The 25,674-nt window shown below is 37.2% G+C and overlaps 2 protein-coding genes across 3 annotated transcripts; both read right to left on the bottom strand.

Moving 5' to 3' along the window:
• Positions 1-304: 304 nt before the first annotated feature.
• Positions 305-15,860, bottom strand: LOC132114481 (mitogen-activated protein kinase 4-like). Its single transcript, XM_059522622.1, has 6 exons — positions 15,640-15,860; positions 5,766-6,864; positions 4,065-4,209; positions 3,536-3,697; positions 3,250-3,451; positions 305-1,418 (listed from the first exon to the last, which is right to left on the bottom strand). The coding sequence occupies exons 2-6, from the start codon at positions 6,306-6,308 to the stop codon at positions 449-451; spliced, it is 2,022 nt and encodes a 673-aa protein (XP_059378605.1). The 5' UTR covers positions 6,309-6,864; positions 15,640-15,860; the 3' UTR covers positions 305-448.
• A 1,773-nt stretch (positions 15,861-17,633) lies between these two features.
• Positions 17,634-21,656, bottom strand: LOC132114482 (tetraspanin-36). Of its 2 annotated transcripts, XR_009425328.1 has the most exons (8): positions 21,502-21,656; positions 19,528-19,719; positions 19,271-19,345; positions 19,087-19,182; positions 18,808-18,957; positions 18,292-18,375; positions 18,075-18,202; positions 17,634-18,015 (listed from the first exon to the last, which is right to left on the bottom strand). XR_009425328.1 is itself a non-coding variant. In XM_059522623.1 (7 exons), exons 1-7 carry the CDS (start codon positions 21,559-21,561, stop codon positions 18,128-18,130), a joined length of 732 nt encoding a protein of 243 aa, XP_059378606.1. In that variant the 5' UTR covers positions 21,562-21,656; the 3' UTR covers positions 17,634-18,127. The 2 variants fall into 2 exon arrangements, 1 of the variants encoding a protein (XP_059378606.1); XM_059522623.1 differs by having other exon boundaries at positions 17,634-18,202.
• Positions 21,657-25,674: the final 4,018 nt, after the last annotated feature.

Here is a 25,674-nt window from a genome sequence, read left to right on the forward strand (position 1 = left end):
CATTAAATAAAACATTTGTTTCATATTTCCAGAGCGCCTGCAGAAATAGTTTTGGGAAAAATTAGTTTGGAGGGAAAAAATACTTGCACATTTTTATAATTTAGCTTTAAATGTATTCACCAAAAAGATTAAGAGATTTGAAATGGAATATGGAATACTTAACCAAAAAGCCGGAAATCAAATGAGAACACACAGATGTCTTGCAAAAACAACCCCCCCCCCCCCCCCCATCACCATGTGCCCTCAAGGCTCCAATCAAATCCCATCTTGAGATCTCAGATGTTTTCCTGCCAAGCAATCCACATTCTAGAGGTAAATACTTGAGATTTCTGGTGGAATACAGAATCATAGCTTCGGGTAATAAAACAACATTCTCACATTCTCAGTTTTCACATTCATTATTGCCAAACATCTTCAGTATCATTAAATAAAAAGTCAAAGATATCCTCTACCAGTGCTCTTTATGATATCCATGAGCCTTGACCATCTCCGGCGTTAGAGTTTGTGTTCTGGAGGGTCTGTGATCTGCGACGTTACGAACATGACTAATGCTTCCCGATTCAGGAGCATCTGAGTTCTCCACCAGAACCTCGCTCTGACCACAGAGCCTCAGAGCCTGAGAGATAAACACATCCAGATCAAAATGTTCTTCTCTGGAAGGATCTATCTGCGATGGCTCTGCATCGTTCTTGCAACGAATGGAGAAAGAAAGGTAATCGGATGAACTGTGATGAGGAGAGGAAGGTGAAGTGGGCAGCAGAGAAGGAGGTGCAGAGAAGAATGGGTTAGGACTCCTCCTGCTGTCGTGAGGGCTGGTCAGTTGCAAAGCCCCCGCGGTTTGCATTTGAGAATGAGGCAGCATTGTAGGAGATAGAGGTTGAGGAGGGGAACACGGGGAGGTGAGTGGTTTTTGAGGAGAACCAGGTGAGTGGAGACCAGACTGTGTGCTCTCCACCCAGTGCGAGATCTCCTGGAACAGATCTCCAGGTTCGAAGAGAGGCTTCTCCACGCTGCCCCCTCTCGGAGCAGACATGGTGTTATGCCTCCAGTGAGACAGGTCCAGTATTAGCTTGGGTTCAGAGTAGTGCTGCGGCTTACCTTCCCGCCACGCAATCTTGTCCAGGTAGGACGGAGAGCCCACTTTGTAATCGCAGGAGCGGCCACAGTCCAGCTCCGTGAACTGACCACAGATGCGCTCCAGAGACGAGTGCGACTGCTCCAGGAAGCGCTCTGCGGAGCTGCTGTGGGAGTGTTTGCGAGGGTCTACCTGAACCTCCTCGATGTGGGCCGTTGAACTCGCTCGTGGATCTCTTTGAACTTCTTCATCTTCCGCCTCTCCCAGTTCAGAGACGCTCTGCATGCAGCCACACTGCTCCTGCTGCGGCCAATAAACGTCTGACGACAAACTCCCATCAAACCTGAGAGAGAAACATGTATACGCAGTTTAACATATGAACATTTGTTTGGCATACAGAGTATAAAGTGATGCATAATGGCAGTTAGTCACTGCATTATTTAAAACGTTTTAGGTTAAAAACAATCTCTTTTTTCATTTTTTTTTTATAAATTACATGAACTTTTAAGTCAAGGTAAAACATTGCAACACCGGCATAAACAATAAAACAAAAGTAAATAATTCACACTGTTGTATTAGTTTGTCATTTTATATTAAAACATGCATTATTAAATAAGATGTGTAAACAGGTCAAAAGTTTGGGGTCATTAAGAATAAAATGAATAATTTTATGTAGCAAGGACATTTAATTAGGGGTGGGCGATATGGAAAAAATATCATATCACACTTGTTTTTTTTTTTCAGGAAATTTACGATTCTTTGCCATGGTGGTTTTACTATTTTGCACTTGTATGAACAGTACAGCCCAACTAATTTCCCTATTTTAAAAAACAAGGCCTTTCAAGCTAACAATATATTAAATAAAAAAGAATGCCATATATTTAGGCCAAACTGGGTGAAGATAAAAATCTCATTATTTTATCATTATTATTAAAAAATAAGAACAAAGATACACAATACAAAAATACATACAATTAAAACAAACTGTTTATTTGTCAGGTCGATAAGGTGTATTTAACAGTAACATTCAAGAAACTGAATGAACAAATATAAAAATAAAAATATAAAAAAAATAATATAAATATTAACATTAAAGCAATAGTTCACCCAGAAATTATAATTTTAAAATTTACTCACTTAACTCGCAAATTGTTATAAACATGAATGAGTTTCTTTCTTCTGTTGAACAAAAGTTATATTGAAAAGTTATATTCCATAGTATTATTCCCTACTATTAAAGTATAGTTTTGGCTGAACTATCCCTTTAATGACAGCATGTTTAGTACTATTTTCTGCTGTGACTTTAAGACCTGCACACATCTATTATACAGGCACGCACCTGTTTTTCTTAGTCTGTGCTATCAAATATTTCATCTTCAATCCAGACCAATGTAAGTGCATTACTTTAAGCACAAATGTTATATTTGCAAGCAAAGAAAAGAGTCAAACTAGGAAAGAAGACCATCTGTGGCATAGACATGAACTTCTCTCCGACAGCAGCATTTACACAGTTCGTCAAAATGTTTCAAAAGTTCGATTCTGTTCTTGATCTGTGGTCTCAGCTAACAAGTTTGTTCACTTCCCACTGCTGGCTCTGATCACTAATGCAAGAGCTTCTGTCAGATGTGTCTGTATGGAGTCTTCTAGGAGTACTAATTATGCAGGGGTTTAATAAGTTTCTATATTTAAACAGGATTCTACGTCACCGATAGGTCCTCTGGGTGTTTCTGTACCCATCTGTGTAAATTGCCCGTTTTTCCAGCTTTCATGTACCCACAAACGTTTAACAATCAAACTTTCATCATTAAAGAAGTATCAAAGAACGAATGCAGACTTAAATTCGCTCTCCAAAACTGAAATCCTTTTTTTCTTGGTTTCATTATACTCTACTACTCAAGTACTGCATTTTTTTGGGTTCACAAATCCCGGCTAAAAACCATGTTTGTTTTATTATTTATTAAGTTTTATTATTATTATTATTGTTATTAAATGTTCCTTTCTGGCATTTGACTCACAGAGTAACAAACCAGTTTCTTTCTTAATGTCCTGATATACATTTTAACATTTTTGAGATAACCATTTTTTTTTGCCATGGAGAGCCTCAGAAAGAAATAATACTTGAACTCTTGGTGTTGGGAAGTCGGAGTGCCTCGTGTGACATGCGAGCGCTGTACCTGTCCCAGTGGGAGCTGAGCGCATGGCCGTGCTCGGTGACCAGACTGTCCTCTAGCTCGTCCTCTATGCGAAAAGGCTGCAGGGAGACAGGCTCGTCCTGAGGACACGAGTATCTCTGCAGGTGTGGGTGAGACAAAGCCTCTTCTGCTGTCAGTCGGTCCATGGGATTAAAGGTGAGGATGCACTCCAGAAAATCAATGGCTGAAATGTGGAGACAGTGAATAATGCTGTTGAGGTATCAGAATATCAAATTTTTTAAAAATACAAAATAAATGCTCAGCTTACCTTTGTCCTCCACCTCTGGCAATAGTTTTCTGAGTGACTTCTTGACCTCCCACCCTTGACCTACAAACGAGGGCATGACCTTCAGAAGTTCCTGTCTGTCCTCCTCTCTAATAACAGGCACGGTGTCCAAAATCAGCTGCATCTGCTCCAGTTCATGAGCACCTTAGAGAAGAGAATCAAACAGACAGGTGTCGTAACTTTGTCTGGCTCCAGATTGAGACAAGTCAAGGATCTTACAAGTTTACAATGTAGAAAGACGAGAAAAATGTCTGAACCGTTTTAAAAAAGTTAAAGTAAAAAAAAGAAAAGTTAGGATTTAAAACTTTTAAATACTAAACTCGATTGATATGTCTGCCCTAGACACTTTGCCACCACTATCCACTAGAGGACGCTCTGAAATTGAGCCTGCATAATGAAGATTGACATTTTTGTTTCTCAAGTGGACCGCAAGATCTATACAAAACCAATAGAGCAACAGAAGCACTAATGATGAGCCTTTGCTCATTACTGAGCGCTGTTCTAGTCTTACCTGCAAACAGCATGCGGCCTGTGAGCATCTCAGCCAGAATGCAGCCTGCGGCCCACATATCAATTGCTTTAGTGTAGTTATTTGGAGACAGCAGCAGTCTCGGTGAACGGTACCATTTAGTGACCATTCCCTCTGACAGATATCCCTGCAGAGAAAAGTAAAGTGTCTTAAAATACAACATACACAACTATTAAATGGTGTACTTAACATACATATATATATATATATATATATATATTAAAAAAAAAACTAAAATTTCTTGCCAAAATGTTTGTGCAATAAGTGTGGCTAAAGTGTACGAACACTTTTTGAAGTCACTGCAGAGAGAGCAGCTTTGACATTTTGATAATATATGCATATTTTGATTGACGAGAGCTGCTCTCATGGAGTCTGCAATCTCAGCTATCTTACTATCTATCTTACATAGTATTTTAAACAGGGCTCCCAAAAGAGTAATCCTACTATAATTTACTGTGCTGTTTTTATTCTAGCGGTCCCTTTCATCCCAAACTGTGACTATCCCCCTTCCCTGATCATTCACCCCACCTTTCTCACACAAAGCTCTCCATTCATGTTATCCTCCCGGACTGCTAGTGTTACACAGCGAGCTCTGCTAAATAATACAGAAGCACAATGATAAAGAGCCACATTAATCTTTCAGCTCCCATAACATCAAGATAACTATCCATAATTATTGTGTAACAGAATAGTATAATGTTCGAAAACATCTATGTGCAATGCAGTATGAAGTAACTATATGACTGCAGTTGTTATTATAATAACATAAGGTCACCAGGATCAAGAAGGCGATAATGTCTGCATAAAATTATCTGCACTGTGCCCAAAAGATGTTTCTATACATTCCAATGAATCATTACTAATCAACAGGTTGAAGTTTCATTATTTGATGTACAAAACAGAAGCAAGCAAGTAATACAGCTTTGCAATGACAACATTATTTGGTTGACTACAGAGTAAATAATAACTAGCTCGATAAATAATAATAATAATAAACATCTCGATCACTTTGATAGGATCAATACTTTTTTTGACCAACGCCAGTACAAATAATTTTCATGTTTACGTGACAAATAACCAATGCAGAACTGATTTGTAATAATTGTTACATGTAAAAATTTTTATTAAATAATGTATAACTCAATTATCTTCAAACCACAATAATAAAAACATTCTATAAACTGATAAGTATTATTTTTTGGTCTTTTTTTTTTTGCAAAGTTGCTGTCTTGATCTGAAGATCTTAATTTAACTTTTTTTGGCAATGTCTAATTGTTCAACCGTTATCATGTGAATATTGTTCAAATAATTTAATAATAATGATAATTAACCCTCAAAAATAAATATTTTCTTGCAAAGTTGCTATTTCTGTCTAAGCTAATTTATATTAGTTTTGGGGAAATGTCTAATAGCTAATTATTATTTGAGAATTGGTATAAATAATATATAAATATAAGCATTTATATAATATAATAAAGTATATAAATAATGTACAACTGAATGAGCATATACATTAAAAATACACACACATACACACAAGCACACACACACATATATATACATATACAGTATATATATATATATATATATATATATGCCATATGTGTGTGTGTGTGTGTGTGTGTGTGCACGCATATATAATATATATATATATTTTTTTTTTTTGACTCTTTTGACTCTTACCTTGTGTGAGTAATGTGGGTCCACAATGCGAGCCAGACCGAAGTCTCCGATCTTCAGCAGCATTTGCTCTGTGTTGATAAAGATGTTCGCTGGCTTGAGGTCACGGTGCAGTACGTTTGCCGAGTGGATGAACTTGAGCCCACGAAGCAGCTGATAAAAGAGCAGGGTGGCGTGTTCTGCTGGCAGCGGCCCTCGCTCCAGTAATCGTGCCAGGTCAGTTTCCATACACTCTTGCACTATGTATATTGCTGACAGATGGGTAAGGTCGAGAGGTAAAGGGTGACCGGACGGGCCCATCACGTCATACACCCTGACAATGTTCTCGTGCTGCAGGTGGCGGGTGATCTTCACCTCTCTCAGAGCGTGTTTTACACTGACGGCATCTCGCATGACCAGCTTCTTAACCGCCACACACAGACCGCTGTGCCTGTCCACCGCAGACAGGACGAGGCCGGACGCTCCCGTGCCAAGAGGACGCAGATCCTGGTAATGTCCCCCCAGGTCAAAGCCATATCGAAATTGGGATGTATTCTGCCAGGCCATGGCTTAGAGAGGAGCATTTGGGCATTGCCTGTGAGAGGCTGCAGGGAGTGAGGAGAATGATAAAAGACCAAACAATGCAATATTCTATAACAAAGCTATAAAAAAAATCACCAGATTATTTTTATTACAATCTACAATTCAAACTACAGCTGCACGAAGCAAAAATGAACCCTTCTTCTTGAAGAGAGAGATCTTAAATCACATTTGCACAGTAATGGGGGCACAGTACTGGGTGGAATACAACTCAACACCCTAGAACAGGGCAAGTGTTTCCATAGCAACATCCCACAGTCAGCCAGTGCCTGCTGCATACAGCAAACACTCACAAAAACGCAGTGTCCCAGGATCCTCTACCCTAAAAACACTCCATGATACATTCAAACTCAATTACACTGCTGCACTGGAGTTGGAGGTTCTCTAATGTATGACTTTAACGTTAGCAGCAGGTGAGTTTCATTTGGATTCTAAAAGCTTTCACTTGCCGTCTCTGGCTCCAGGCTGTCCTGTACCCTCCATGCTCCTCACGCAGCTATGTGTCATGCTTCTCATGCATTCCCTTCAGTGGAGGAAAAGAAAGAGAGAGACAGAAATCAGATATACGGTTACATACTGATTACAATGAAAGCATGAATAGTTTAGAAATACCATCAAATGCACATTTTTACAGTTCATAGTTTTTCAAATGTTTCATCTTGGTGATTTTCTACATTATTAAATAAATATGCATCTAGTGTTACTCCACTAAACTTAATAGTCTCACATCACTTAAAAAGTATTTCTTGTTTACCGACTCAGTTAAAGGTCCCGTTCTTCGTGATCCCATCTTTTAAACTTTAGTTAGTGTGTAATGTTGTTGTTAGAGTATAAATAATATCTGTAAAATTCTAAAGCTCAAAGTTCAATGCCAAGCGAGATATTTTATTAAACAGAATTCGCCTACAAAAAAAGCGCTCCGACGGAGAAGAGGTTGAGCTGCGTTTGTGTTTGTCGCAATGTCGTCGAAACGCTGTTATTCTCATCTCGGGGTCCAATCACCTTTGTTTGGGCTTCCCAGGGACGCTGTACTTGGAGATTAATGGTTACAATTTATGTTTAACTCGGTTCCCGAAAATTAACACAACACAACTTGCTTGTATCAGTTTCTGACTGGTGGAGATTACTTTGCAGAATCATGGGTAATTCATGGGCAAAATAAATTAGTCTTCAATATTGCAACCACTGGAGTCACTTTATAAACAAGCATTAAAGACATTGGACCGTAAGGGTAATAGCTACCATCATTGTCACATAATCAAAAAACACAATATGTTTAGCTTTGAAAACTACAGACACTTTGCTGATGCATTTCGCTGTCTTGTCTTTAAGGTTCTTCGTGGGCTTGCTCCCCCACCACTGTGCCAGTTTATAAAACAGAAAGACAAGGTCACTAGAGTAACCAGAGCAACCACCAAAGGGGACTGCATAGTTCAATATAGACAAAGTAGGTTTGGAAACACAGCCTGTTCGGTCAGAGCTACGATTTTTTGGAATAGTCTCCTCTTTTAAAAAACAGCTTAAAGTTTGGCTTAGGGACAATTATAATTGTAACCATACACCAAATATTTAAGTCCATGAACAAACTTTTTCCTTCTCTGTTCATTCCCTTTTTTATTTATATTGTATTGACTTATACTGTAATTAAGTTGAGGGCTAGGTGAGGTGAGCAATATATTGTCTGTTTGAGGGTATGTTTATATTGTTTTAAAATTCCTGCTGTATTTATAACATTGCTATTGTATTTATTACATTTATAGTGCATTGTTATTGACTTGTATTCTTAGGGTGACAGTTAAGATCTGGCTAGGGACAACAGATGGAAACTAGCACTTGTAGCTAACTCTGGCTTGTTTACAGCAAGTAATTTGTCTGTTGATAAATGAGCATTGTCCTTATCAAATAAATAACAATAATAATAATACAACCCGAATTCCGGAAAAGTTGGGACGTTTTTTAAATTTTAATAAAATGAAAACTAAAAGACTTTCAAATCATATGAGCCAATATTTTATTCACAATAGAACATAGATAACATAGCAAATGTTTAAACTGAGAAAGTTTACAATTTTATGCACAAAATGAGCTCATTTCAATTTTGATTTCTGCTACAGGTCTCAAAATAGTTGGGACGGGGCATGTTTACCATGGTGTAGCATCTCCTTTTCTTTTCAAAACAGTTTGAAGACGTCTGGGCATTGAGGCTATGAGTTGCTGGAGTTTTGCTGTTGGAATTTGGTCCCATTCTTGCCTTATATAGATTTCCAGCTGCTGAAGAGTTCGTGGTCGTCTTTGACGTATTTTTCGTTTAATGATGCGCCAAATGTTCTCTATAGGTGAAAGATCTGGACTGCAGGCAGGCCAGGTTAGCACCCGGACTCTTCTACGACAAAGCCATGCTGTTGTTATAGCTGCAGTATGTGGTTTTGCATTGTCCTGCTGAAATAAACAAGGCCTTCCCTGAAATAGACGTTGTTTGGAGAGAAGCATATGTTGCTCTAAAACCTTTATATACCTTTCAGCATTCACAGAGCCTTCCAAAACATGCAAGCTGCCCATAGCGTATGCACTTATGCACCCCCATACCATCAGAGATGCTGGCTTTTGAACTGAACGCTGATAACATGCTGGAAGGTCTCCCTCCTCTTTAGCCCGGAGGACACGGCGTCCGTGATTTCCAACAAGAATGTCAAATTTGGACTCGTCTGACCATAAAACACTATTCCACTTTGAAATAGTCCATTTTAAATGAGCCTTGGCCCACAGGACACGACGGCGCTTCTGGACCATGTTCACATATGGCTTCCTTTTTGCATGATAGAGCTTTAGTTGGCATCTGCTGATGGCACGGCGGATTGTGTTTACCGACAGTGGTTTCTGAAAGTATTCCTGGGCCCATTTAGTAATGTCATTGACACAATCATGCCGATGAGTGATGCAGTGTCGTCTGAGAGCCCGAAGACCACGGGCATCCAATAAAGGTCTCCGGCCTTGTCCCTTACGCACAGAGATTTCTCCAGTTTCTCTGAATCGTTTGATGATGTTATGCACTGTAGATGATGAGATTTGCAAAGCCTTTGCAATTTGACGTTGAGGAACATTGTTTTTAAAGTTTTCCACAATTTTTTTACGCAGTCTTTCACAGATTGGAGAGCCTCTGCCCATCTTTACTTCTGAGAGACTCTGCTTCTCTAAGACAAAGCTTTTATAGCTAATCATGTTACAGACCTGATATCAATTAACTTAATTAATCACTAGATGTTCTCCCAGCTGAATCTTTTCAAAACTGCTTGCTTTTTTAGCCATTTGTTGCCCCCGTGCCAACTTTTTTGAGACCTGTAGCAGGCATTAAATTTTAAATGAGCTAATTAAGTGGATAAAAGTGTAACATTTCTCAGTTTAAACATTTGCTACGTTATCTATGTTCTATTGTGAATAAAATATTGGCTCATGTGATTTGAAATTCCTTTAGTTTTCATTTTATTAAAATTTAAAAAACGTCCCAACTTTTCCGGAATTCGGGTTGTAATAATAATAGTATTTTTTTTTTCATTCCGCTGTTGAACACCATTATTTAAGAAAATAAGTTACAAACAATTAAACAACTTTAAACAATAGGACTGTGTTTAAAGTTTAATAAGTTACCATTCAAATCGATTCCACTGTGGAGAAAATGAATGGAATTTTTTACTTCCGGTATTTTCTTTTTTTTTTCTTATTCTAAATTAAATTAAATTTTAAAATTAAATGTAAAAAAATTTAAATTAAATTTATGCATTTAGCAGACGCTTTTATCCAAAGCGATTTACAGTGCATTCAGGCTATCAATTTTTACCTATCATATGTGCCCGGGGAATCGAACCACCAAGCTTGCGCTTGATAGCGCAATGCTCTACCAATTATAAATGTGATATAAAGTTAACATTATTAGTATTATTATATAGTCTATAGTAACACTTTGCATATCACAACAGGTCATGTGATGTCATGTCACATGGCAGCACCCATCAGGGGATGAACTCGTTCCTGTGTAAAATAATAATAAAAAAGCTTTCCTTGCACACTTATATATATATATATATATCAGCAGCGGCTCGCCCATAGAGAGCGCTGGGGCGCCGACCTCCCTGTCAGTTTTTATTTTTATTTAATTTTTTATTTAATAATAATAAGCTTTTAATAATCTCTCGTTTTGAAAAATAATATGTGTTAATGACATGCTATTAATGGTTTTACTTTAGAATGTGTTTAGAACTCTCCAGAATGATATTTGTATTCGCTTCATGTTGGTGTAGTAGTAGCCAATAGGCTGTCTTCCCTGGGCTCCAGTTCGCTCAGCCCTACAGTGCTGGAATTTAAGCCAATGGTTCCCCTGTTGCTATGCAAAAAAGTTTATATTTTGCCAATCATCGTCGTCGAATTTTATGGTTTGGGGGCTCTGAAAATATCGCCCGTGGTACAGATTAGAGCAGTGCACCTGCTGCAGCACGGGATATTTACCTCAGAGGAGTGCGAGTGCAGTATGGAGGCGCCGATGACGTCGAGTAGCATTAATTTAGTCGTGGGAGTTGAGCTAGCCCCAAATTCAGTTAAATCTCTACACCTGTATCCCTTTGAAAGAAGAACATTAGCGGAAAAACTAATTGTAAAAGAACTCGGACCAGACAAGCCAGAAGTGAAAATAACCCAACAGGCGCGAGAAAAGGAGAAAACCTACAAGAGATCCTTTTCCCGAGGTTGGTTCAATCGAAAGCTTTGGCTTACTAGCTGTGGTTACGCCAATGCAATCTTTTGCTTCCCTTGCTTACTGTTTAAAACAAGTGCTTGTGATAGCAGACAGACAGGGGTAACAGACCTGAAACATATGTCAGAATGCATTAAGAAACATGAACGGGCAAGAGTGCATATGGACAACTCTGTGAAGCTAGCCATGCTAGGCCGAATTAGCATAGCCACACAGCTAGATGAGGGACACCGCATTGCCATAAGAAGGCACAACGAGGAGGTGGACAGGAATCGGCATATTTTGTCAAAGATCATTGATGCCGTGAAATTTTGTGGTGCCTTTGAACTTGCTTTGCGTGGTCACGATGAGAGTGACGCATCAGAAAACCCTGGCATTTTCCTGGGTCTAATTGATCTCATGGCCTCAATCGACCGTGAGTTGGAGGTGCACCTGGAGAACGCCACTGTTTTTAAAGGCACTTCGAAGACCGTGCAAAATGAACTGTTAGACTGCATGTTGTCAGTTCTCAGAGACCGCATTCTGGAAGAGGTGAAACAGTCGGACTACATTGCCATTCAGGCAGACGAGACAACCGACATCTGCACTCATTGTCAGCTTGTGCTTGTGCTACGGTACATAGATGGCCACAACAACATTCAAGAACGCTTTTTTGAGTTTATCGCGCTTCCAAATGCGAACGCTGATATGATTGCCACTGCATTATTGGAAAGGCTGAGCACCATCCTTCCAGCGGGACAAGAGGGAAAATTAATTGCCCAGGCCTATGATGGTGCCGCAGTGATGAGGGGTGCTACTGGTGGAGTGCAGCGTAAAGTGCAAGACGTCTACGGGAGTGCATACTACGTTCACTGTTATGCGCATCAGTTGAATCTCATTATGCAGCAGGCAACATCCCACATCGCAAAGATCGGCCAGTTTTTTTCAGACGTAGGGGGGTTTTCGACATTTTTTTCCAAGTCATTCAAACGAACGGCAGTGCTGGATGAAGTGGTGGCACACAGACTTCCAGGTGCTTCAACAACGCGATGGAACTTCCACAGTCGAGCTGTTAACACAAAGACGAACTGGTTAAGTGCTTCCAAACCATTCGAGACAGAGGAGACTTTGATGCCATATCGAAGAGAGAGGCCGGGGGTTGTATGAGAATGTTGGAAGATGAGGTTTTCTGTTTCATCCTGGCTTTATTCCACAAAATCATGCCACATGTAGACATGCTGTTTAACCATCTGCAGAAGAGGAACATAGACTCTGTCTTCATCGCAGGGATCACCCAGAGGTTCACTCACAGCATACAGGCCATCAGGTAGGCTATGATTTTGCATATTGGCTGAAAACATGCTTATGTAGCCTAAACAATAAAAACATAAATCCACATGGCTGTACAATAGAGTACAATAGAACCTATCATAAATATCACAATTTCGCCAACATGTTAGACTAGTGAATTTATTTGTGATGAATCTAGATAACATTGACTAGGCCCAACACAATAGCACATATTTTAATACAGTTTTATTAAAATTATTTTTATATCTCCAGCAAGTTGGTTTCTAATACAGTAATTTCAGGGTGGACAGTGACTTGTGAAACTTATTTTGGATCAGGGACTCCATTCCTTCTCTAGTTGAGGATGAGGAGTATAGGGGACCTGTACAGGAACCACCCCTGAAGAAACGGAGGGCAATGGGAGAAGAAACACAATATTTCTGTATTCTATTAGCGTATATGTATTCATGTTCGTTTGCACATTGTTGTATTTTGAATTGTCATTATTAGACATCTCTATCTACTGGAGAATGCAGAAATTATGATTTTTTTTCACATTTGTGCTTTTATTAATTATTGTGTATATGGTGTGTATGTGTGAGAGTGACACAGACAGCCAATAAAGCTTAGAGAGAGAGAGAGAGAGAGAGTGTGTGTGTGTGTGTGTGAGAGAGAGAGAGAGAGTGTGTGTGTGTGTGTGAGAGAGAGAGAGAGAGAGAGAGAGACTGAGTGGATAAGAGAATTAGGGATGGGACGATAACCGGTTTTATCGATAACCGTGATAAAATGTGCTGAAGGTTAGTAATATCGTTTAAAAATGAATTATCATTAAAACCGTGTTTGATTATCGCGGTTTTAATAACTCGCTATTAAATCATGTCCAGCCAGCAACAGTCTGACGCAAGCGCAGCGCACAATGTTTTTTTGTTTTTTTTCGAGAAGGAATGGCGAAAGTCAGTGACTTTTCTATGCTTTTCTATGCTTCTACACTTTTTATTGTAAGGAAGGAAATGCCACAGAATTTAATCTTTCTTTAAATTAAGTGCATAGAGTTGCTTGTTTTATTAGTTGTTTGTTGATTATTAAATATAAAACTTGCTGAAATGTTTTCAGTGTGAGCATCAACTATTTTTGAACACTTTCATCTTGTTTCAACAAAACCGTGATAATATTGATAATCGTGATAATTTTAGTCACTATAATCGTGATATTAAATTTTCATACCATCCCATCCCTAAAGAGAATGACAGCTAGTGTGTGTATTATAATTATAATTAATAAAACTTACTTGTTCATAACAAAATTGTAACTGCTGTGAATATGCTGATTTTATTGTATTGTTGAACTGAGAAATGTGAAAACTTAATGTTTTGTGCTTACTTTTCTACAATTATGTATCGTTGCATAGGTATGTGATACCATTATGAGCCATGCCAAGGAGAGGTTTTCTTTCACCAATCATCTCATCAGTGCCACTCTGTTGCAAGGAGACTTGTTTCCACAACACAGCAGAAAGTTCCCGGATTCAGCACTAGGAACCACGGTGGATGCCTATCCCATGTTGGACAAAGCCAGACTTAAAACAGAACTGTCCCTGATTTATGAAAATGAGGACTTCCAGGGTTGCAGTGGTGCACTGGCTCTCTTTCAGGTTGTAATGGAAAATAACCTTCAAGACACATTCACTGAAACTGTAAGTCTTCTCAAGATCCTCATCACCACACCAATGACAACAGCAGAATCGGAGAGGTGCTTCTCTACTTTAAAGAGGATAAAAACTTTCCTTAGGAACACAATGGCACAAGATCGCCTCAACGCTCTGGCTATGCTCTCTATAGAGAAAAAACTCACACGGGACATTCCAGATTTCAACACAAGGGTCATTGAGAGATTTGCCACTCAGAAAGATAGACGAGCAAAGTTCCTGTACAAATAAGAGAGTCCAATTTCTGAGTTAGTTTAACTGTAGTAATTATAGCAGTACTGGCCTTGTACGGCATAATATTTGTAACTTTCACAATGTAATCCATTTTATGATGTTATAAAGCATGTTGCAGTGCATTCTGGGCACAGAATGCACTGCAACATGCTTTATAATTGTCACCATTGTTGAGATTCACAGGCTGATTCTTGATGTCTGTGTCTCTCTTTTTTGTATAAGAGAAACTTTTTAGAAATTATTTGGATTACATTGTAAATATAGCGTATTCATTTTTATGCTGTCATTCTCTTACTCATTCAGTCTCTCTCTCACTCACAGTCACACACATCATATTTCACACACATTTGCCATTAAAATAGTGATCTCAATAGGAATGTAACAGTATGTTTGCTTTGCTTTTTTTGTTTTGAAGTTCTAGGCTGGATTACTGTGTTTCCATACTAGTTAAAATGTTAAAATCAAACAGCCCCACCTAAAATATTTTTCACCAGCCGCCACTGATATATATATATATATATATATATATATATATATATATATATATATATATATATATATATATATATATATATATTAGTGTAAGGACAAAAATTAGCGGAAAGTGGCCCAGACTGGGTGAGCCAAACTTTATTAATAATGCATAGCCTATGATTGTGGCGCTAACCGATGCAATTTATTGCTGAACGTTAAAACAAGATGTATACATTTATTACGCTGAATTAAATATTGTTCATATTTATGGACAACGTTTGGTAAGGTTAAATAAAAACGGTGAACTTGTTAGCCTGTGAATGAAGGCAATATAGCATAAAAGAAGCAGTGAGTCCAGCTGAACACACAACAGCAGCGCTGCATTCATTCGCTTTGTGTGACTACAGTATAACGCCTGTACTCCGATCTGAGATGGACAGGATACACACAGAAACCCGTGCGCATTATACAGAATAACAGCAGTTTCACTCGCAAGTCTATTCAGAAGTGACAAAAGAGCCTATACACGTATGACACATAGTATAAAATCAGATTTTGACAACACTATGTTCTTATCTTTCGGCCCATCCGCGGAGAAAACTACAAAGGCAGCGATGCTCCAGGATCTCTTTCCGTCGCCTGCCTTTGTCAGCTGCTCCACGGGTTTGCTCTATTTGTGTCGGAAAAAAAGAAAGACGAACATAGTTTTCCATTGGGAAAGTGGTGTTTTCGCAGTTAAGAGTTTGTTATTGAATCTTAGCACTGGTGCAGTCCGGTAGATGGAGATTTTAGTCTGTCTGTTTAGGTTTGCTGCTGATGCTGCCGTGAGCAATTTTCCGTGTGTGTTATCGGAGAGTAATATTAGATCTTACCCGCGATAGCGTCACCGGGAGAAACCGCGGAGAGAGCGTTCATTTGAGACACACAGCATGTGTTCGTTTCCCAGCGCCCCTCTTCCACTGTGAATCTACAAGCTTTCCTTTGGCAAAACTCGTTGGTGCCCCCTCGATGACGTAACTCTCTCCCCGTCCGTCACACGGTGATCCTGACATCTGCGCGCTCGTGCACACATCCAGAGCTCAGTTGGGCCGTGGCATCTGGTCCGCAGGTGCTCGCGACTGCTCAGGACAGCTGTTTTTGACATGTAAAGTGCTTTACTCCACTGACTTGTCTTTAAAGGTTAATATTTACTGACAAAAATAGGTAGCCTGGTATCAGGTGCGGACAAGTCATTTTTGTAGTAGCGTTTTGTAGTATATATATATACCCACACACACACACAATTGCATTACTATATGAGAAAAATATACAATTTGAATTATTTTATAACCAGTACAATTATAATTTAAAAAAGAAATGTTATACAGTGAAACTTAATTGGTTAACTTTGTTCCTTTTCTACATAGTGAATACGACATGTCAATGTATGTGTACATGTGTGCATAGCTCATACTGAAATACTGTGATCAAAAAGACTTTGATGTAACTTCCTCAAATAATGTTAAACGTTTTAACTGTTTATTTAATATTTCCTTATAAATAACTATCAACAAATATGGTAATAATTCATGCCACCATTACCTGAGAACAATCCATCTATTTATTTTCTAACTCTCCAATAAAGTAGCATGTGCTGCTTCCATTTTATACCAGAATAGCTTTCTGATCACCTAGCATCTTTTTTTTTCAAGATAAAATGAACCAAGGTGTCAGTCTGTGATCAGGTCTCCCAGAGCTCTGCTGCTTTGATTTGTGCTTGCACAGAATGCACACTGACACTCCTCTTGTCCTCATTCTGTTTATGTGCCTTCAACTCCTTAAAAATATGCCTAAAGACCTTCCACTACTAACAAAGACTACAGCGGTTCCTGGAAATAAAATGAGCACCTTGGTTCTGGCAGTGCAGAGATGAAGTATCTTTGGATTCCTCAGCAGGAGAGACAGTGTGTTTGGCTGCCCTCCAGATGCTTCATCCTGACTGAGGTCAGGTTACTGCACTGAGGAGTCAGTGGTGAGAGGAGGAACTTGCATAAATGAAGATGGAAATGTATACATTTCCTGTCCAAAAACCTGAGTTAGCACTGAGAGTGTGTGAGGGCAAAAAAAAAACAAAAAGTATACAGATACACACGAAGCAGTATGTACAATTCCAAATAAATAAAATAACAAAATCAATGTGTTCTGTTTAGTTACTTACACAGTCAACTTAAATGTTGCATAAGCTCATTACTGATCATCTATATTGTTCAATTATAATGGTGTTTTTTTTCTTAAGCTTGCAGCGACCTCTAATGGCTACAAATACAAATGACTTCGAATCAAACGCTCACAGTAGATCAAATTGTTTTACTAACTTGTATCATATCTTAAATTATATTTATAAACCAATAAACTCGGTAGGTATCAATCTTGTACGGTTTTCTCTGGTAACAAACTAACAACAAAGCAGAATCTGACTACGTTCAAATTATTGTTGAACTTATATGGTGTTAACAGATTTTTCTCTCTCTACATATTCACCAAGATCATTTTATAGTATTGTAAACACTGAATTGTTCATTGACTACATTCAATTGAATGTCTTAAAACTGCTTAACACTAAAAAGTAAGGGGCAGTTTGTTCATTTTTAAGGGTGTTGAGATGGTTTCTACAATTCAGGGATTCAGTACATTTTGTGTCTGCATTAAAAATGTGGGCCAACAGAGCATTTCTGATGATTGGAGATCAGGGCTTACTTCATATCGTCATAAATGTGTCAGCATGAGACAAATAAGAACTGAAGTCTACACCCAAGATTTATCTAAATCCAAATGTGTATTTCCTCCGAAATGGTGTTGATAAGAAAAATGTAGAAATATACTCAGACCAGTTTATTTCCATAGTTTAATATCCTTCTGTTGAGCTAAATTCTATTAATGAACATAATAAACATAAATGAGTATTAGAAAGGTATAATTTGGACAGTAGCAAAAAAAGACACTATTGTCGAAAATAAAGCCCACAGAAACATAAAATCCTTAAAAATTAAGTGCATCTATCAACTCTAAAGTTTGATCAACATTTTAAACACATTTGGTGAAGTGTTCCTATATAACATTTCCTAAAACTTTTGTGGAGTTGGAGACGCAGACATACAGTATTTGTCAAGGGCTAGCATAAACATTTGTCAGCAAAACTACTTAGTCACATGGTTTTCAGACACCTCTTTGATCATTTGATAACGTTCAGTGTTTTTCTGACCACACACCTGTCACACCTTTAAACTTCTGTTATTTATGGTGCCAGTGAGGCTGTGTTTAGCTGCACAGTATTGAGAGTGTAGAGATTGTCCCAAGAGAGTGATTCAGGAGATTTTACGATCACGCATACAGAGGCTGATAGTCATTCTTCTTGCTTCTGCAGGCAATGACACAGATGCTGAGCATCCCAAACAACTGAAAAAGAGAGAGAGAGAGAGAGAGTTGCTGAAAATTCACTGTCTGATAAACAAGGATAAAGATGAGGCTAAAATGAGCTGATGTACCTTAATGATGGCAAATGCCAGGATTACCAACATTGCATAACTAAGCACATCCTGAAGCATCTGCTCCAGTTTAGCTTCACATCCCTGTAGGAACAACAGAAATGTTTTTCCCCCTCACAAAAATGCTTTAAAAACAAATTACATAATTTTAATATGCTTTGGATTACGCTGATCTGAATAAGCATGCAACAAAAAGAAAAAAACACTGACCCTATTAAATATGTATTTTGTTATTTATTTTAGAGCTAAAAAAATACTTAGATGAAAAAATAATGAAAATAATAACTACTAAAATTCTGAAAAGTGAAAGAAAAAATAGAAATTAGTTTTAGTTAATAATTAATAGCTTTATACTTTATTTAGAAATAAACAGCAAACAAAAAATAAAAATTAAAAATTGAAAATAATGAAATACTATAATAGCATATATATATATATATATATATATATATAAAACTGTTGACTGAATAAAATAATGCACAATATCAGATGATATTGATATATCAGAAGACAAACCTGTGTGTTCAGAAGATCTAGTTGGCTGAGTTGTCCAGTGCATTGTGTAGCATTTGCTTTGCAGCAGGAATGTGGCACAGAGTTGTTATGTTGGACAAACCATGATATTGCAGTCCAGTCTGTGATGTTATTCACCCCACAGCACTCCATCTGGAAATGTAAAAGTGAAAAGTAATGCAAAAAGGATGAAGGGGGCTATAAAGAGAATGAGAATCCCTCATGCATCATTTCCTGTGCAACCAAAAAAGATTGCAATTTGAAAGAATCTTTGAGCCTTACTTGGAATTGCAAGTAATCCACTGCATGGGTTTCACTGTTCACACCGTCATACTTTTGAAAGACGCTGTTCATTGACTTTTCTAGGTCACCTTTAATCTGTATACATAATAAAAAAAAAATTTCCGATGATTCATATTTCTACATATCATACATATTGCTCATAAGTTATATGAGAATTGCTTACTCTTCCCCTGTAGATGAAGCCAAACACAAAAGCGGTCACCTCGGCTGCGAAGATTATCATGATGATGAGAAGAAACTAAATGCAAATTCAGATAAAAGTATAAAATATTAAAACCCTTATCTACACAATGATAAAACCAGTACTAGCCCAGAGGCTTTAAAGCAGAAATATAAATTACCAACATGAACCCTACATTCTATTTTCAATAAAATAAACTGAAAAAAGGCTTTGGGATTAAAAGGTACACAGACACTTACAAAGCCTAATCCGACTTTGGACTCCCTCAGAGTTGCACAGCAGCCAACGATCCCGATGACAAACATGACCACAGCCACACAGATTATAATGGCTGCCGGGATGACGGAGTACTTATTAGACACAAAGTCTTCAAAGCTGTTGTAGCTCTTTATCACATAAGAGCCAACATACGCGAGGGCCGCTCCAGCAGCCTGAAGAAAAACAGAACAAAAAACAAAGACATGATACTCAGATCTATTTATTTTTTCAAAATGTATTAAAAATAACTTTATTTAAAAGGTAAGATTAGTTCTATGAGAAGTCATGTGGGGCAACTCCCCTCAAAACTTTTTCAATTTTTATAATCTTGTAATATTTGTAAGAAAAAAAACCTGATTATGACCTGTACACTAACATCCATTTAATATAAGAACAATGTTTGTTATTACTTTTTACTTTTTTAAAGCAGTGGTGCTCAACCAGCAAACTAACTAAACACTCACTTATGTTACATTCACTCTGACTGAACATTCACTCGTGTTAAAAAAAATTAAATAAAACCCAACAACAAGGTTGAAAAGCACTGTTTTACAGTTATTAAATGTATATAATTTTCAAGAAAAGTTTGCTTTTTTGACATTCTTTTTTAAAAACCATAAACTATTCTGCAAAATAAAAATTTTAAACTTTTTTATTTTAAAGATTGGTGAAAAGAGAAAACATCACAAAGTAACATGCTGTAACATTCATCATCTCTCACATGTCATTTCATAACAAGTACACTTTGTAATTCTGACTTATGTATGACTTGCTAGTGCATGATCAGTTTCTTCAGTGATCAGTCATAACGCAGTCACGAGAGACCATGAGTAACCATCTCTTGCCCTCTAAATCTTTCCTGGAATGCTAGTCTTGTGCCTCGGCTTGAGCAGAAGCAGCACAGTAAAACTGAAACCCTTGAGGCATGAAGGTACACCTCACAATGGCAATACATCTGTTTTACCAGACAAAGATGAAACAGTAAGAACTTTCAGTTCCAGGTTTTGTTACTTACTGCACTGTTGTTACCAGAAGAAATAAAAACACACAACACAGTAAGTACATGATGTGCAGAAAGGGCCAAAACAATGGGGCACCTAAGGGCCTTAAACTTTGAAAAAGTTTATCTTGATTTTTTAATTTTAGCAACAGCTATATACATAGGAAAATATTAAATTGACTGTGCAGAAGTCATGGTTTTCTACAGAACTCCTTCTTCTGTTCAGTGAAGCATAAAATGAGTGTGCGGGACATAAGCCAAATCAGATGACTAGGCCTACATCAGAGAATCTCTACCTGGACCCCAGTCCAATTTTAAACCATCCCCTGGGACCCCCAGAACAAAATTGACTTATTTAGTATCATTCATGTCTTTGTGAGGACCTCATTGTTCTTTCATGGGAACATGTCAAAATATTCGAATATACAAAGATTCATACTTTATATGGACCCCCTGGCATTAGGTCAAGGACCACTAGGGGTCCACAGACTCCTGATTGAGAAACACTGGCCTAACGTTTCATAATGGCCATAAACAATTTTATTTTTTTCCACTGAAATCAAGAAGCTCTGACAGTTACATCAACTCTGATGTAAACAAGTGTGAATACCTTTAAAGGCTGCATTGCAAACGACAATGAAGCTCTTTCATTTGGTTTTCTTGAGTGTTAACAAAGAGCAAACAGATGGCTCACCCTAAATTAAATTACATTCATCGTGTTACTCTGACTGAACAACCATTTAGTGTCTTGAGGAGGAGAAACAACATCTGGATGAATACAAACAATTGTGGTTCCTAGGACCCTTCTTCCTACAGATACAGTAATCATCAAACAACAGCAAAACCAACATATAAGGACAGCATGGGTAAATGCATATCTTTACATCTTTCTATATTTATGAAACAAAAAAGACAACAAAAAATATGTTAAAAGAAAAGAACAACACAAACTTACCCAAAATATTAGACTGAGAAGTAAAAGAATGGATTTAGATGTTAGAATACCGCAATCCATGTCTGCCGCAGTGATGTGAGCCCAAGCTGCGAATGTTTCGGACAGTTTTGAGATGTTTTCTTTCCTCGTGTTCTTATAGTTCAGTTTGTCACTCGGTCACATGCTCCCTCGCGGTTCTGAAGCGGAAACTCCCGGGTCCTAAATACCGTAGAGCTCTGTGGTGTACAGGGTCCAACCCAGGGTCACTCACAGCCGAGTGGCGAGTGTTATGAGTGGCGCGTTCCCCAGGGAAAGTGGGACAGTATTTGTGAAAAAGCAATGAATAAAACTGTTTACTTCCTGCCTTAAGTTCGTTTTGTTTTGCTAATATTTAAAGTAGGCTAGTATTACTTTTGACACTGCATATGATTTATTTTTTTAGTTGAACTGGGACAGATATTCAGCAAAAGTGGGGACAGGTCAGCTTGAGATGGTCATGGTGGTTTTTATAACATGGTAACTGGTTTGTTCGTGGTACAAGCTGGCCTAGTTTTAATTTGTTTACACAACTGTTTTGAGGACAGAATCCCTAAATTATCACTGGGTGGGCTAGGAATTTGAAACTATAAAGATAATCAGTCTATGCTATTGAACTTTGCCAAACATGTTGTGTATGGCACTGGCTTAATGAAGAGGTGTTTTTTTTAAGACAACAAATAACATCACAGAGTTTTAATTTAAGTTGGTTACAAAACCTCTCAGAAGTTGGAGAAGCATGTTTAATTAAAAAGTATAAAATCATTTACACTTATGTAACCCTCAGACACATCTGACCAAGCAAAACAACCAAAAGGGGCTTTTTAGGTCCTTTATCATTCAGCTGACATGGCAACAAAGATAAGGTTTCAGCAGTCTTGGAGACACCTATCTGGTGCAATAACTGTAGAACAACAAACTGTAATGACGTAAAATTAAGAATTATATGAAGATGATTTCAGCACTATTTGAATTTTTTGGTCAACCACATAAATACAATGGATGTAATGAGTGACAGCTAGTATCGCCTCAGATCTCAGAGAATCCCACCTGACAGTTCTGCATCTAAGAAAAAAAAGATAATGTATTAAAAATATGTATCAGTGTTATTGCAGTTCTAATTACATTTGTTCAATGTGTCAATGTTTTTGTAAGGCCATAATTTGCTGAAAGTGGGGGGGGGGAGGGTATGTTTTAGTCAGCTAAAAATGCATTATTTGTTGAAAGATTCAGCAAAATATATTCTTAAATACATGATAGTACATACTGTACATGGCACTGTTTCATGGAACAATTGCACATAATAATAAATAAAGTTTTTAAAACCATGCAATTATACAAAGTTTCACACAGCATGGCGTGAACAGCATGGCACATTGATTCTTCACATTTGCAAATAGAAAACAGATTTTAACTGTATTAATAGAATGTTACGTACAAGTGAAATACATTAGCCAACATTTATTAAGTTTGAACACATTTTATTTACAACAGACCATTGTTCATATTGACCTAAATCCCATATAAAGCTAATGAACAATTAATAATTCTATAATATTTATTATTTTTAACATACGCAAAAAATCTAAAAAAAATAATAATAATACCAACAGATGTGTATTTAGCCTGATGCCCAGTCTCCTTAATATCTAACATAAATGTTAAGATTGGCTGGGGAGATTTTGGAGTGAAAATGGCCTGTGTAATTACACACAAGCTTTATTATTCCACTAGATGGTGTTATCGTGGTCTGCTAAGTGCTTTAGCTGCAAAATGAGTTTTTGAAGTTCAAGCAATTGTTCAAGCAAGAACATTTGAAATGTACTTACAACTTGATAAACTGAAAAAAGACATAAAAAGCTAAAATAATTTAACTGGAAACATAATTAGAAAATTATTAAAGCAGAAAAACTTAGAAAACATTTCATTTCCATGCATATTAAACTATTACAATATAAAGCACTCTTGATAACAATGAATTATGATGAAATTAAATCAATGTCTTGTCTAATGGCAGAAAACAGTTTTACTTCTCACATACAATTGTAACTGAAATTATTAAATCCCCCGGAGACTGTAATAATTTACAAATGTAAGCTTTTCTAAAGATCCAAATCTAAGATCCAGATCTAAAGATTTATTTTTTTTAAATGCATCTATTAGCTATACTGATTAATGACAAATTCAAATAAAATATGTCAATATGTAATGTAATTACATGTACATCACATATTGACATTAAAAGTTATAGGAATATAGGATGTAATGTAAAAGTTAGCTTGAGCTGTTACTCATACACAAATGTAGCCCATGCTAAAGTTAAGTAGCAAATATGGCCAAGTCAAAGGAGCTCTCACAAAAGCTGTGAGCACAAAATTGTTTTATTACAGTCTACGGCTATAACAAGAAAAGTTCCTACAGACACAACATGCAGCCTTTATAATACGTTTAAAATGTGTTGTACAAGAAAACCTTTGAGGATGTTGAAAAAGCACAATATCATAATGGAGAATAAAATGTTTCATTAGAACAACTGAGAAAAACTTGTTATTTACTGCCAAAGACTTGCAAGATGACATGATGAAAGAAGGAAAACCTTTCAATGCAGAGCATAAGAAGAAAACCAGAGAGAAAGAATGGCCTTTATGTTAGGACATCTTGCAGAATCCAATGTTTGATCTAGAAGATCAAAAAAAGCCAAGTGATAATGCTAAAATTCATTTAGGGAGACCTGTGGAGCTCTGAAAGAATGTTTTTTGGCATGATGTGACCCAACTGGGACTTTTTGGACCCACGGATCAGTGATATGTCTGCTGAAAAAAAAGGCAAAGCTATAAGCAAAAGAACACCTTCTTGATGGTCAAAAATGTAGGTTGACCTGTCTTGTTACAGGGGTGCTTTGGTTTGCAGGAAGACTTGACTGATTTTTTGAAGCATCAGGCCATTTTGGCAAAGATTGTGATGACTTCGGTGCAGAGACTGAAACTTGATGATCATTGGACTTTTCTACAATCAATCAATCAATCAATCAATCAATCAATCAATCAATCAATCAATCAATCAAGCACCATAAAAACCATGACAGTATACCAAAGTGCTATACAAGAAAATCTAAAATAATAATAACAATTAATTAAAATACATAAATAAATACCTGTAAAACTACAAATCAAACACAAATGGGTTTTAAGACGTTATTTGAACATCTGCAGAGAGGTCGAGAAATGCACAAAGAAAAGAAGATCATTCCATAGTCTAGGGGCCACAACTGAAAATGCTCGATCGCCTCATGGAACCTTGAGCATAGTCTGCAAGACACCCATCCCAAAGTATTCATCCACATATATTTTAGCTTAGTTCAGGCATGGTCATAGAATGTTATTGAGTAGCCTAGTTTTAATTTTGTAAAACAAAATTGGTGGAATTTGATGAAAGCAGTGGCACCATGAAAACCAAAGATTATCAGTGACCTGGAAGCTTTTTTCAAGAGAGGAATTGGCCATGATTGCAGTAGAGAGGTGACAGAAGCTCCTAAGCACTTACAGGCAGAATTTATTTATCATAAAAAAAGAAATAATTAAAAAAATTACATTTTCTTTCTTTCTTTCTTTCTTTACATCCTCAAAATTACTCAAATGTGCATTAATAAATTATCTAGAATAGGTTACTGATGCCTTTGTTGAATTATTTTCATAAAATTTTATTCTTGGCATCAAAATGCATCTCTCATTTAACTCAAGCCTTTTAATAAACACTGTTGTGTGGATCTTTCCTGTGTGTCTCCTGTGTGCTGACAGTAAGGTCAGTAGTAGTTATGTTTAGATTAGATTGGATAGGGTAAAGGGATCTAGAATATGGCAATGCGTAAATTCTTTATAACTACTGAACAGCCAATGTGCTAATAATATGCATGCTTTTAAGCAACTAGTTGAATAATAAATATAGTGAATAGTGTTCCAAATCTAAAGTGTTACCAAAAGTGTTCGCCAAATTGATACATATAAATTCCTAACCAAGTTAAAAATGACTTAAATAATACTTTTGAGTACCATACCTGCAGTAAGATTCAGTCCCATCTGCTTATACAATACTAATAACTGACAGTGAAAATATAAACGCAAATATGACAGTATTAAAAGCAGTAAAACAGCAGTAAAA

This window comes from Carassius carassius, chromosome 34 (genome assembly GCF_963082965.1).
Source record: "Carassius carassius chromosome 34, fCarCar2.1, whole genome shotgun sequence".
NCBI classification, from domain to species: Eukaryota; Metazoa; Chordata; class Actinopteri; order Cypriniformes; family Cyprinidae; genus Carassius; species Carassius carassius.